Source organism: Tauraco erythrolophus, chromosome 12 (genome assembly GCF_009769465.1).
Source record: "Tauraco erythrolophus isolate bTauEry1 chromosome 12, bTauEry1.pri, whole genome shotgun sequence".
Taxonomy (NCBI): Eukaryota; Metazoa; Chordata; class Aves; order Musophagiformes; family Musophagidae; genus Tauraco; species Tauraco erythrolophus.
In genome coordinates this window covers 7,613,228-7,625,417 of record NC_141476.1, presented here as the reverse complement: position 1 = coordinate 7,625,417, position 12,190 = coordinate 7,613,228, and the positions used below count along the sequence as shown (strand labels likewise).

At 42.0% G+C, this 12,190-nt stretch overlaps 1 protein-coding gene across 1 annotated transcript in view; it reads right to left on the bottom strand.

The window, feature by feature from the left end:
* The window catches only part of MAGI1 (membrane associated guanylate kinase, WW and PDZ domain containing 1), a 354,654-nt gene that overhangs the window by 18,867 nt on the left and 323,597 nt on the right, over window positions 1–12,190 (bottom strand). The window contains exons 14-16 of the mRNA XM_086618809.1: window positions 9,887–10,103; window positions 3,805–3,882; window positions 1,010–1,101 (exon numbers count right to left, since the gene is read on the bottom strand). Coding sequence (XP_086474935.1) covers window positions 1,010–1,101; window positions 3,805–3,882; window positions 9,887–10,103 — 387 coding nt within the window. The remainder of the gene's footprint in view (window positions 1–1,009; window positions 1,102–3,804; window positions 3,883–9,886; window positions 10,104–12,190) is intronic.

Below are 12,190 nucleotides of genomic sequence, written 5' to 3'. Positions count from 1 at the left end.
GAGGAAGGAAAGGAGGAAGGAAAGGAGGAAGGAAAGGAGGAAGGAAAGGAGGAAGGAAAGGAGGAAGGAAAGGAAGTTAGTTATAAACGAGAGCTAGCTCAGGAGCCAGCTGGAAGCACGGGGCACCAGTAGTTAGACCCAATTTAGTAGGGACAAGGAATTGTTGACAAATGTCTGCTGGTCAGGAAAGTTGTTCCTGTGAAAGCAGCTCCATGTGAATATAGTCATATTGTGAAACTGTAATAAACTGACATCTTGTTTCTTTACGCATCCCATTCACTCTAATGACAGCCAGCCTTGGGAAATGTCTTCAACCAGACAGTGACCAGAGAGGAAGATGGTTAAAAGCACTGAGGGTCTAGTCAGGGAGGCTGAGATTGAGCTATGTTTTCAGTTGCCTCTTGGGTTTTCAAGCTCCATAACACTTGCCTCTCTACCAACTAGTCTTGGTTTACTTTCAGTGAGTTCTGTGGAGTTAACTCTAAACCAAGAGGAATTCATGGCTTCTCTTTCCATAAATGAGCAAAATAATTTTGGCAGGGAAATACGTGGAAATTCATGCTGCCACTATCTAGCTTTGACCTGCACAGGGCACGAAAGACCATATGTTTTTAGCCTGACACCTTCCACAGGCTCTGGATTTATGGTAAAGAAGGTAAGAATTCAAGGAGGGAGTCGAGCAAAACCTGACACTCTAAGATCAAAATACTTGCAAACCTACCCAGGACATCCCATTCTCAGTGTTCAGGCAATTTCAGACCTATGCATTTTCATTTGAACTATCACAAAAACAGAGAATTGCAGGGGAAGCCAAACTCATTTCAGTTATGGGAGTTTGGGCATTTTTTTTTGGAGGGAGGGTGGGGAGGAGTTGCAGGATGTAAATACGTAGCCCACTAGTTATTTTAACTGGGATGCCACAGGGCAGTTCTGCACATCTGTACATGCTACTGCTGTGATTCTGGAAGATGTTATGAGTTAAAACACGACCACTTCTAGAGGTACTCACAGGTTCTCCAGGCTCATTTCCTCCTAGAATCCTAAATCCAAAACCGGTTTCCTTTCTCCATAGAAAGATATCCTGCTCTTGGTAGTCTGGAACTGAAGAGAAAGAAGGAAAACTATAATTTTTAATCAAAACCCCACATCTTTATATAAATCAGGACTACTCTGATGTACGTGTAAAGGTATCTGCTGCACAATTTGGTCTTTAAATGAGGCAGTCTTGAATTTTTAGACATAATTAAGAACATTTATAGGTTTAAACACTAAAGGATTACTATTTAAATCACTACTAAAAATTATGCGGTGGTTTCTACTTTCTAGGTGTCTAATTATGACTTGCCATTTGTTTATCACTATAATATTTCCTTCCATCAATATTAGCATCATTACCCAGTGCAAGAGCCTCTTCTAAATCATCAATAAATAAACATGTACCACCGAGAATCACTCTGCCAGAAACAATACAGCTGCCTCCTCTTTCATGGGAGACAAAAGAGCCACTTGTTATGACTTCTACTGTTTAATTAACTTTCACAAGCATAGTTTGCTATCTGTCTACTGACACTGCTTTAAATAACTATGGGACAGATACTCTGTTGGTGTAAAACAGAAGGGCTCCACTGCAAGCAAAGCAGCTCTCCTGACTCTCTCTTTCTCGTGTACGGGCTCTGTAAAGCCACTGAACAGACAAAACCAGCTGGAAACACAAAAAAGTCCAACCTACCTACTCATTAGTATGGAACACCAGCAAGGTTTTTACAATGAATATTACATACAGTGAAGTACTAACCTTGAAGTGTGGTTGAACAGTAATGTTTTATATTAACGTATTCATGCTTGCTTTCATCCCTTTTTTAAAAATGCAAAATTAATTGCTAACATTAAATCATATCAGAAGACAACTTCAGGTTCATTTAATATTTATTGGTTAGTATCTGTAACACTGACTAATTTTGTAACGATCCCCTCCCAAAATTTATAATTAATGATCAAAAAAGCTGTTCCCTTACAAGTCAGCTGCCTATATCTTTAGTAAAGAAACCAAAATACGTTGTTCAGGAATACAATTTAAACAAGTGCATACTCAGATACGGGATGCAACACGTTTAATGAAACACCATCTAGTTTTCTGTATCTATGAGCAGATAAACTGGTTCTTTTCCACTGACATCGGTGAGTGTCAGACTGAGCCCTAATTACATTTTACACTGTCGCAGCCTGTTGCACAAAGGCTTGGGTCTAGTCATCTGGTGGTTTTCAGTGTTAAGACTTTTGGCTGGCTCTGATGCTCTCTTTTCAATGACTTAACAGGTTAAGACCTGGGAATATTAAAAATTAAAAGAACAGGTGAGTGCTAAGGCACAGATATCAGGTTCGACCTTTTCATTCAAACTGGTTTAAGCCACTGGTTTTATATATAATCTCTTCACATTCTAATTACTTACAGTTATAAACTAAGCTTAAGATCTGTGCACATTACCTTACTGAACCAAAGGCAAATTTTTGTCCAGATACAATTACAGAATAATCAGGTGATGAACACGCTGGAAGCCTGCGTGGTTCATCTTTTCAGGTGCCACCATACAGACGTGTGGCACAACAGCAGAACTCAAGACACTGAGTCAACTGGTGTTTGTCACTGCCTTCAGTGAGGGAGAGCGTGAAGAGCAGACACATTCAGAAGCGTCTCTCCAGCACTTCACAGGCTCCTTTGGCAAAGGCTAGCCCCAACCAATTAATAGTGTGTGTTGGATCCGTCAGAGGCAAAACGGCTTCTGCAGAGAGCTTCAGCGTGGGCCCGTTTCCTCGGCATCTCACAACACCTTCCCATTTGTCAACTCTCCAGCCTCACTGAACGATGCCTTATGTTCCTGGTTTGGGTACCAGCTACCCAATTAACGGCTGCTGGATATAACGGCAAGGCGAGGTGTAACAGGGGCATCAAACCAGAGCAACAAAAAAAGACCAGTCTATACTCAAAGAAGCAAGTTCATTAATGTCATGCTCCTTCCACTGGAAGGGTTACAGAGAGGTGCAACACAGATATAACAAACATATAGACAACAGACATTTACACAGCGTGAGTACACACCAAACAAAACTCCTTCTACCGCCTTTTGTGCCAACTCTGCAGTATGGTGATTCACTGGCACAGTCCAGAAAACCTCATCCACCTCTGTGCTTCCATACAGCTGAGGTAGGACCCCCTGAGGCTCTCCTTACTGGAGAATCACCTTAGGTTCTCCATTATTCAGTAGAGCTTTAGAGGAGCCACTTTCCTTACTTAAACGGAAAATTTCATGGTGATGCTGAAACTTTGTTGAAAACAAATGAAAAATGGCCTCCAGGAGTCATTCATTGCATCTTTGCACCTTGACCTGATCTCATGCACGCCTGACTCCTTGTGAAAAAATGTGTACGTAGCCCAAATGGGTAAAACTTGCCAGTCTGCTCATCCTGAATTAAACTAGACCATTTGGAAAGTGTGGCAAAAGCGGTAAGAAGAGCTCTGCTGAAGCTGTGAGGAGGAATGGAAGGAGAGGTGAGTGCCACAGCCCTGTCAACGACCCACACGGGCAAACTCATGAATGAAACGGCAACATAATACCCCCCACCGCCGTCTACAAAATCCGTCGCTAGCCAGTACACAGTAAAGCGAGTCCTTTGCACCTTCGTGGCTAACCTTGGTGTACGGCCCTGCCAGACTCCCTTGGTGATGAAGTGCCCCCCGCCACAGAGCAGCAATGACACCAGAACAAGACATCACAAGACACAGATACATTCTCGGCACAGTCTTACATTCTCCAAAACTCGTGGAATTGATTTCTCTCTCTCTCTCACCCTTGCTCAGTCCAGTTGCAGGCGAAGGTGACATAGCTGTAATATTAATTTTACAGTTTTGCAAAGCTTTGCATCTGCTTTCTTGTTAGTTCATTTAATTAATTTTGACTGTATGGATCATGTTAGGCTTTTGTACATATAATTGCTAAGGTTATAGCTACTATGGATTATGACACGCTAACTTACACATCTATCTGCGCATGCCCATGTACATGCGGATATATAATACACACATACATATATGAATTTATACATTTATGCATATGCATGCAGGTATATTTGAAGACCTCTTTTTGCTCCTCAGAGAAGGAATCTCTTTGGGAACACCTTAAAAAATACTTCTCTACAAAAATAATTTCACCATCATGACACAGTTTTCCAAATGGAACTATCTTTTTCTCATGTTAAAAGAAATTCTAAATACATGGTGATGAACAGATGAACAATGAATACAGCGCTTAATTAGAGGTCATTTTAATCAAACTTTCCTATGCAAACTTTAACAATTATCTTACATGTTACACAAAAAAAAAATTCTGCCCAGCATGGTATCAGTTTCAACAAAAGATGGTTTCAGAAATAATCGGTATGAGTTTGCTTTAGTCACTAGCTCATTTGAGGCAGCAGCACTTTCAATGACTCATAGCTTGGCAAAGTACAGAAGTTTTAAGGCCCAGCTTCAGCAAAGTATATAAGCAGCAGCCTGAAATTTAGAGTGAATAGTCTCACTGAAGCTGATGGAGAGTTTCAGTGTTGAAAAGTCCTGTGATTCAGTCATAAATCTCGTGAGAGTCCAGATTTGCAGGAAAGCCCCGCTTTCTAAACTATCCCACTGCAGGAGAATTCCAGGGTTTTCTGTCTTTTCCTTTTAATCAACCCTTCTGGTGGCACAGAAAGCTTTTGAAAGATGGCTTCAGCATGTTCTCGACAAGAAGACCAAGTTCTGCCACTGAGGTCCAGGGAAGGAGCGATACCTCGGCTGAGTCACGGACCAGGCTGGTGCCAGACCAACATCAGCAAAGTCTGCCCAGAACCAGCTCCGTCAACAGCTCTGCAGCCTCCGCTGCTCATGCCATGTGCTGCGAGTACTACGGCCCTTTTTAGCAAGACATTCTCTATGGGCATGGACACATCTGTGTGCCCAAGTGTATGACTGTAACTGTTTGTCTCCTATTAATACAATAAAAGGACATAACCCTACCAAGGGGCCTCTACTAACTATCATCTCTAAAGTCAGTCTGATCAGAAGGCGGCTGCAATTTCCTGAGAGTATTTTTCTCTTCTATTTTGGGGAGAAAGTATCTCATGTTTGGTATCACTGTGTAAATATTTTTAATTCTGTGTAATTGCCGGTGAGCGAACGCTACATACTGGGGTCAAGACTTGTTTGTACTATTTTGATTAGATTTGGGGAGAGAAAAATCCTACCACATAAATTATGTGCCTGAAAATAAAATTCAAATATTAACGATAACTTAGAATATTTTAAGAGCTTTAAAAATTATCTATCGTGTTCTGCTTTACTCTTAATTAAATGCTTAAGCCCTTCAAAGAGATTCATTAACACATCTGCAATTCAGATTAATTCATTTTGTCACTGCTGTTTTGACAGATGGCCATATGTAGGATATGGTATTTTGCAAAGCAATCAGGCCACATGAGAAAAATTTGACAACAGATTGTGTTAATTTTTAAGGAAGTTTAATAATACATTGAAAAATAAAAGGCATATTATAGAAATAGATTTTCAATAAAACAGTGCAGGATTTCAGAATTGCGGTTCTCAGATAAACTATTCAATTGCTGTTTCCCTCACTGAGTGCTCTTCATGTCTGTCATTCCTGGATCTTGGAACTGCTTCAGCGCTTAAACCTTAAGGGTTTGTCCTCTCTGATTCATATACACAACTCCCACCAGCAGCAATGAGTAACCCATAAACGGGAGCTCAGGCAGAACCTAGCACTAGCAAAGAGCGCATTTGTTATCGCCACCAAATGATGTGTTTTCAGATTCACGTAACACCACAAAGCCGGCTGTTCTCAAAAGTCTTAATCCAGCAAAGAATTGCAACTCTGGGCCAGATTGCGGCCGAGCATTTGAGCTCAGCCTTAGCCTTAAAGCATCCAAGTCCCTTTGGGTTTATAGCTTGAAAATAAGCTTTCTTGGACTGGAGCCCAAGCGCTCAGCACCTTGCAGGCCTGATCCCCTCACCCAGAGGAGCTCATGTGAAGGAACTTTAGCCCATGTTTGTCGAATAAAGTTACAGTTCTCATCTGCTGCCACTCAAGCAGAGTCCAGACACAGTTATGGAGCCATTGCTGAGCTTTGCATTATTAATTCCAGCTTCATTTTTCTGCTTTTTTTTTACTTCCCCTGAACAGGCAACATCTGTGGCTCTCCTCCACAGAATCTGCGTACTTCCTGATATTAAGATGCATTGGGTAAATCAAAAAAATACATGCTTTTACAAAAAGATGAGTTATCCAGTGCTTCTGAACCTAATCCTGCTATACCAATGGCTTCAGTGAGACAAGTCACATAAGTCAAATATAGTCTTTTTTATGAAACACTGATCCAAAGAATATTCAAAGAAAAGAAGAAAGCATTTTACCAATTCTGAAAAATTAAAACGTTGCCTGTGTGCTTTCCATGTCTACATTATTATTATTAATGTTAATAACAGTGGGATGCACTCCCAGTGAAAAAGGCAGTAGGTGGTCATTATAGATTCAGTACTTCTTAGAAACATCCTGGAGACGATGTATTCATATATTGAATGAAACCTCTTTGTATTATTATTTTCACATGAAAAAAAAAAAGAATCTATCTGGGCTGGGGCTAATGAATTCATCTTTTTGTGTCAACTGCACTTGAAAAATTGCGCTATGTTCTCTTTACACTCAACAATTTCACAAATGGGACGAAATAAAACTCTGAAGATGATCTAATGCTCTAAAATTGTCTTTTTTAACTCCACAAAGGGTTGTTCCTGTTTTTCAGTCCCCTTGTCAGGGATTCAAACCCTGCCTCTCAAAAGAACATTTTATAACCCTCTTCAGTTTTATTAAAAGTTAAGGCCATGAATCAACAGAGAGCAAGCCCTGGCCTGGGCAGCAGGGAGAGCTGGGAGAGCTGAGCTGGGGCTCCTTGGGCAGTGGGGACTTCTAGGACCCACCAAAAGCCCCAGTGTTACAGGATGCATCAGCCAATCTCAACACTGGCACTAGGTTAGCATCCTCCTGCTGTACATTAGATGTTCATTTAGTCCTGCTCACGTCTTCATCAGAAGAATGCAGAAAGTCACATTGAGCACCCAAAGCTATGGATGTCATGAGAGAGGAGATGCTAACTTCAGTCCCAAAGGCAAAGGGATCAGGTGCTCAAGCAAAGAAAGCAATGATATGACTGTATCACCACCAGTCAAAGGAGGCACTGGAGTTAAACTGAACTGCAGCTGGGTAAAAATATGAAGAACAGCACGTGTGGAGCAGACAGTGAAAATAGACGCCCATAGAACGGTTTCTCCTATCCCACAGTCTGTGGTGCTCCATGTCAGCAGGGCTCCCTATGAGTGGTCCAAGAATCACACATCTGGTGCTTGGGCAACACTGGGATGTGAATCTAAAGGGGATGATTCAAGTTCGTAACAGAGCAGCCACCAATTGCCCACTCTTCGTGCAGACCAAACATAGGGAAAGAAACACGGTGGTTCACCCCAAGCTCCGAGGGCGGAAGAGGCGCCAGGTTTCAGCTGTGAAGCACAGTCTCCACTTCTGAGACCAGTGAGAGGGATGAAAGGTGAGGGCTTGGTGAGGGACAGAGCGAGAGCTGGAGCTGACCACTGACCTCTAAATAAAACTACCAGTCACACTTTGGGATCAGACCGCGAAAGGAGACAAAGCGCATCCAACTGCCCTTTTCACTTAGACTGTACCTTTCCTGTTTTTCCTCACCCTTCATTAGGCACAGCAAAGCCATGTCACAAGGTCAGAGTGCAAGTTAATCCCCAGGGAACGTGTTTCACTTCATCTTAGGGTCAGAAATTCCTAGGTTCTTGGACACTTCTAGCAGCACTTGCTTGCAAAGAGACATGATCGCACCACGCTTTTGCCACTCTCCAAAAACCCTTTCTGTATGAAACCAAGAAATCTCAAAAAAAAACCTTCCTGGGAAGAAAATGGCAATGGGACAAAAAAGTGGTAGAAAAGCACCGATGTCCAAACAGGCAGGTCTCATCTGGTAGAATAGGCAGGAGATAAGGATCAAAGCAATAGAAGACGATTGAGCCCACCACAGAGATGCTGGACCAGGGAAAGGTGAGACAGGGAAGCAGAAGGGGCTTAGCAGATCCCAGTCTAGCGAAAGGCCCAAGCAGAGAGAACTGGGGCACAGGGAGAGATGGGGCTTGGGAAACCAGTAAGTCAACAGATGATGAAAAGGCCTCTGGAAGGGCTCTAATCACAGACAAGGATAAAACCTCTACAAGATACCTGCAGCCATCAAGGAAAGAGGGAGGATAGGAGGAAGGAGGATGCAGCACATGATGTTGGAGGTGGACACAGAACGGTGACTGTCTGCATGTACACTTCAGGATGCACATTCTCTGGCTCAGCCTCTGGTTTTATCAGGAAAGACAGGCAGGAGTTAAAGCTGCTAAGCTGATACTAATGACTAATTAGTATGAGTTAAACAGTTAATTAGAAATTAGCTAAGTAGCTGCAGGGGGTCAGAAGCATTGCCAATGTGTACATGAACCACATGAGCTGAGCATGGGTGATGCTGCCATGGGATAGTCATGACCTCAGCCTTGTTCATCCGGGCTGGACAAGGAGGAGCTCTGCAGAGCTGAAGAGTCACCGTCCCTCAGCTCTTGCCCCTTTTTCCTATTGCAACGAGATGCATGTGCAAGTTCTGCCACTGCACTTCTCCATAAATCAGCATGACCTGGCCCAAGAGCCCGCAGGGTCCATGCACCTAATCCCTGGGAAGAGGCGGGAAGGGAAGGAGCACACAGAAGCTGAGACACCTACAAACCGCATTGCTGAGACATTCAATCTGAAGAGATGCATCTTCAGCCAAGAAACCATGACTCATGATTTAATTTTTCCAGGAGATAAGATTTCGAAGTGATTCATTTGGTCAGAAAAAAACAGTCCTACCATTTTTCATTCTGGGGTAATGTTCATTTCATACTGGTTTTACCAATTTCCACTCAGCACAATAAATCAAACGCCAGGTGAGACTCTTACAGCACTAGGAGTTTGAAGCTTCCTTTTCTGTAACTAAAGTAACTATTGCTTTTGAAAATGAACCTAATACTCTTAACTCTTTCTTTAAGAAGCTTTTGCAGATTCGATCATCTTCAGCAGTGCAATTAAAGCGAAGCCAGCATGTTTATTTTGTTTGCAGAGAAGAAACTGATTGAAACCATATTTATAGTCTTGGAGCACAGTCAAAGCCCTGCTGAACTATTAGCCAAGTGTGCAGATTATTAATTGTCATAAAAGCCACTTACAATATGCATTTGATATCTGTATTGTTAAAGTGTCCACTCTGGTCAAACTAAAAGGGCTCAGCTGGATTTTCTCCTCCCCAGAGTGAGGTTGGAAAGCATCTGGTATGAATTTGAGCCAACTAAATGCTTCCCCTCCCTACTGAAATTCCTATGCATATCTGACAACGAGCCTTAACCTCAATAAAGAGTTTAGGATCTGGATAACAAACTCCAAAATTCTCCTTCGGCTTAATTTAAAAGCAAAATAAAAAAAAAAAGAGGAAAAGATGGTCTTTAATTTTAAAAGGATTTTTGGTATTAAGCTTTGGTCTAAGTGCCCTTTCCTAAGGATGATCTAAATTCATTCCTCCTCAGAGAGGAAACTGCACCTCTATCAAGCAGACATCACTGACAGATACCAAATTAACAAACCGAAGCCTTATATTTTCAATATAAATCTAAAAGACTCAGCTCTTCGCAAAGAAAATATACAGAGAGCAGCTGCCAGAGCCGTAGCCTTAGCAACCACACCTGCTTCATACTCACGTCGGCTTTCATACATGCTCCTGGACTGGGCCCAGATTTTGAATGGATCTGGCTTTTTCTGCCCAGAACTGTCCGGTTGATCCGCAGCCGGTGCCTCCGCGGCGGCGTAGTCCGGCAGCACCTGCGTGCTGTGAACGGGGGACGCGGTGTGCCCGCTGCGGTGGCTGGAGACGCTATGCTGAGAACTGTTTTGGCTGTCTTTCCGTTCAAGTGGTTGCTGTAAGGAAGAAAGTGAGTGGAAAGAGAGAGAACAGACGGTTATTGGTCTTTGAGTGGGTGTTTTCCATCAATTTTTCTCCCATCTTTGATCAGGGTTTTTGCATGCACATAAGTAAATACATAAATCAGAGTTTTGCTGCCACCAGTTAATGCCGGGTACAGTTAAATTCCCCGATGACAGATTTTGATAGGCAGACTGACAGAAACACATATGCAAAACAAAGTCATTTATCATAAAAAAAAATATGCCATTCTCCACCTCACACATAAAACAAACGTAAATCTCATTATAGGTTACTAGTTTCAGTGCACTTATATTTTTCCTACATTAAGGCAGGAAACCCCAACAACCTTCTTTCTACTCAGGTGACATTAGGATCTAACTGGGAGAAAAAGGAAAAACTACCAAATTTCATTATGAAAACTTAAAATAGACCCTCTGAAACAGATTCAAACACAGTCCTTACTATGAAAGATCACTTTTCCTCTGCAGCTCTTGCAACCCCCACATCATGAGTGGGTGGACACCAGAGTACCACTTCCATGTCTCTGCTTCCCAGAGCATCCCCAGGATTACAGCAGACCTTCACAAATGTGAAAACGTCTATTTGCAGTTTGATTTCCTTGCTATAATTGAGCGAATTAAAACAGGGAAAAAACCTGTCTGCCTAAATTCAAGGCTTATTCAAAAGCAGTATGTCAAGAGCTCTGTCTGCTCAATATTTAGCTAAGCAGGGTACATAATTCTTAACTCAAATTCACAACGGTGTACTCAAATGAAGCACAAGTCATATTTGCATCGCCAGGATTTGTACTACTCAATATGCAGCAAAATCCTCCCTCAACGAGAGCTCCTCAAACTGTACAGCAAATGCTTTTTAATGCTCTTTTGAGATGACTTTGGGTTGGCATCAAGGTTTAGTCCAATCTCCCACCTGCTCCGGCAGAGGGACCTGGCACATGCCCAGGGATGCTGTGACACAGAGGGCGGCCAGAAAAATAGCATCCTACAGGTTGTTTTTACAACATCCACAATTTCTCGGCTAAAAGGGATCAGCCACTCATACCAAGAAAACTCAAGGCAAAAATTTAAAGCCTCTGAGGGTACCCAAAAACAACGTAAAAGGAGCCTCTGCTTTCAGGGACTTCTCCGTAGAAAACCAAGCAAGGGTTGGGAGAAAAGCCAGCAGCAAACACAGAGACCATCAGCACCCAGGGCTGGGGACCCCCTCCTTTCCTCTGAATGTGAAACCCCAGGTGGACAATGCTCCATCATAGCAGGGCTGAATTAATCACAGAGGAGGAAGTCACCATACAAAAGTGCTCTCTCTTTGAGTATTAACAATATTTTTTTTAAGTTGCACATATTTCCAGGTTTAGACTGAGAAAAAAAACAAACAGCTCCAACAGCCCAAATGACTTTGACCTCGCAGCCTTACATTTCAGTTGTTGATCCACTACCAGTGTTTTTTAAAATACCTCGATCGACTAGAATGTGAAATTGCCTTTGTCCTTTAAAGTAATTTTGAACAAAGCATACCTGCTGTGATTACTCATCTGCAGACTTTCAAATACAAATATCTGAACCAATTTCAATCATTTTTAGCCTTTTAAGCAGTAAGAGAAGCTAATTCACATACAGCCCTTCAGTTTTTAAATGAAGCCGTTTTAAAACATCTATGCTGCGGATAATCACTCCTTTGTAACTTAAAAAAAAAAAGAAAAAACACTTTACAACTCTCAGTCCAGCCATCTGGATTGTTTTGTTTGTTTGGCCAAGCTACTAAAATAACTACAAGCATCCTGTGAAACTTCAGGCCAATCTCACTGGAAATAGCTGGTTTACAGAAGTTGGAGTACAGGGACTAAAATGTGAAGCTTTATTCAGCCCTTGGGGAAAATTGAGAACTCTCTGAAAACTTTCTGATTTAAAAAGAAACAAAGATCAAACTTTAAAAGGTGTTCTCACTTTATGATATGAAACTTCTAAATGTTGAACAAATGCTGAATTCTGTTTTGTATTTGGGTTGCAAATGGAAACGTCAGCATATCTTAAGCAAAACCACCTCTAATTAAACTGGAATT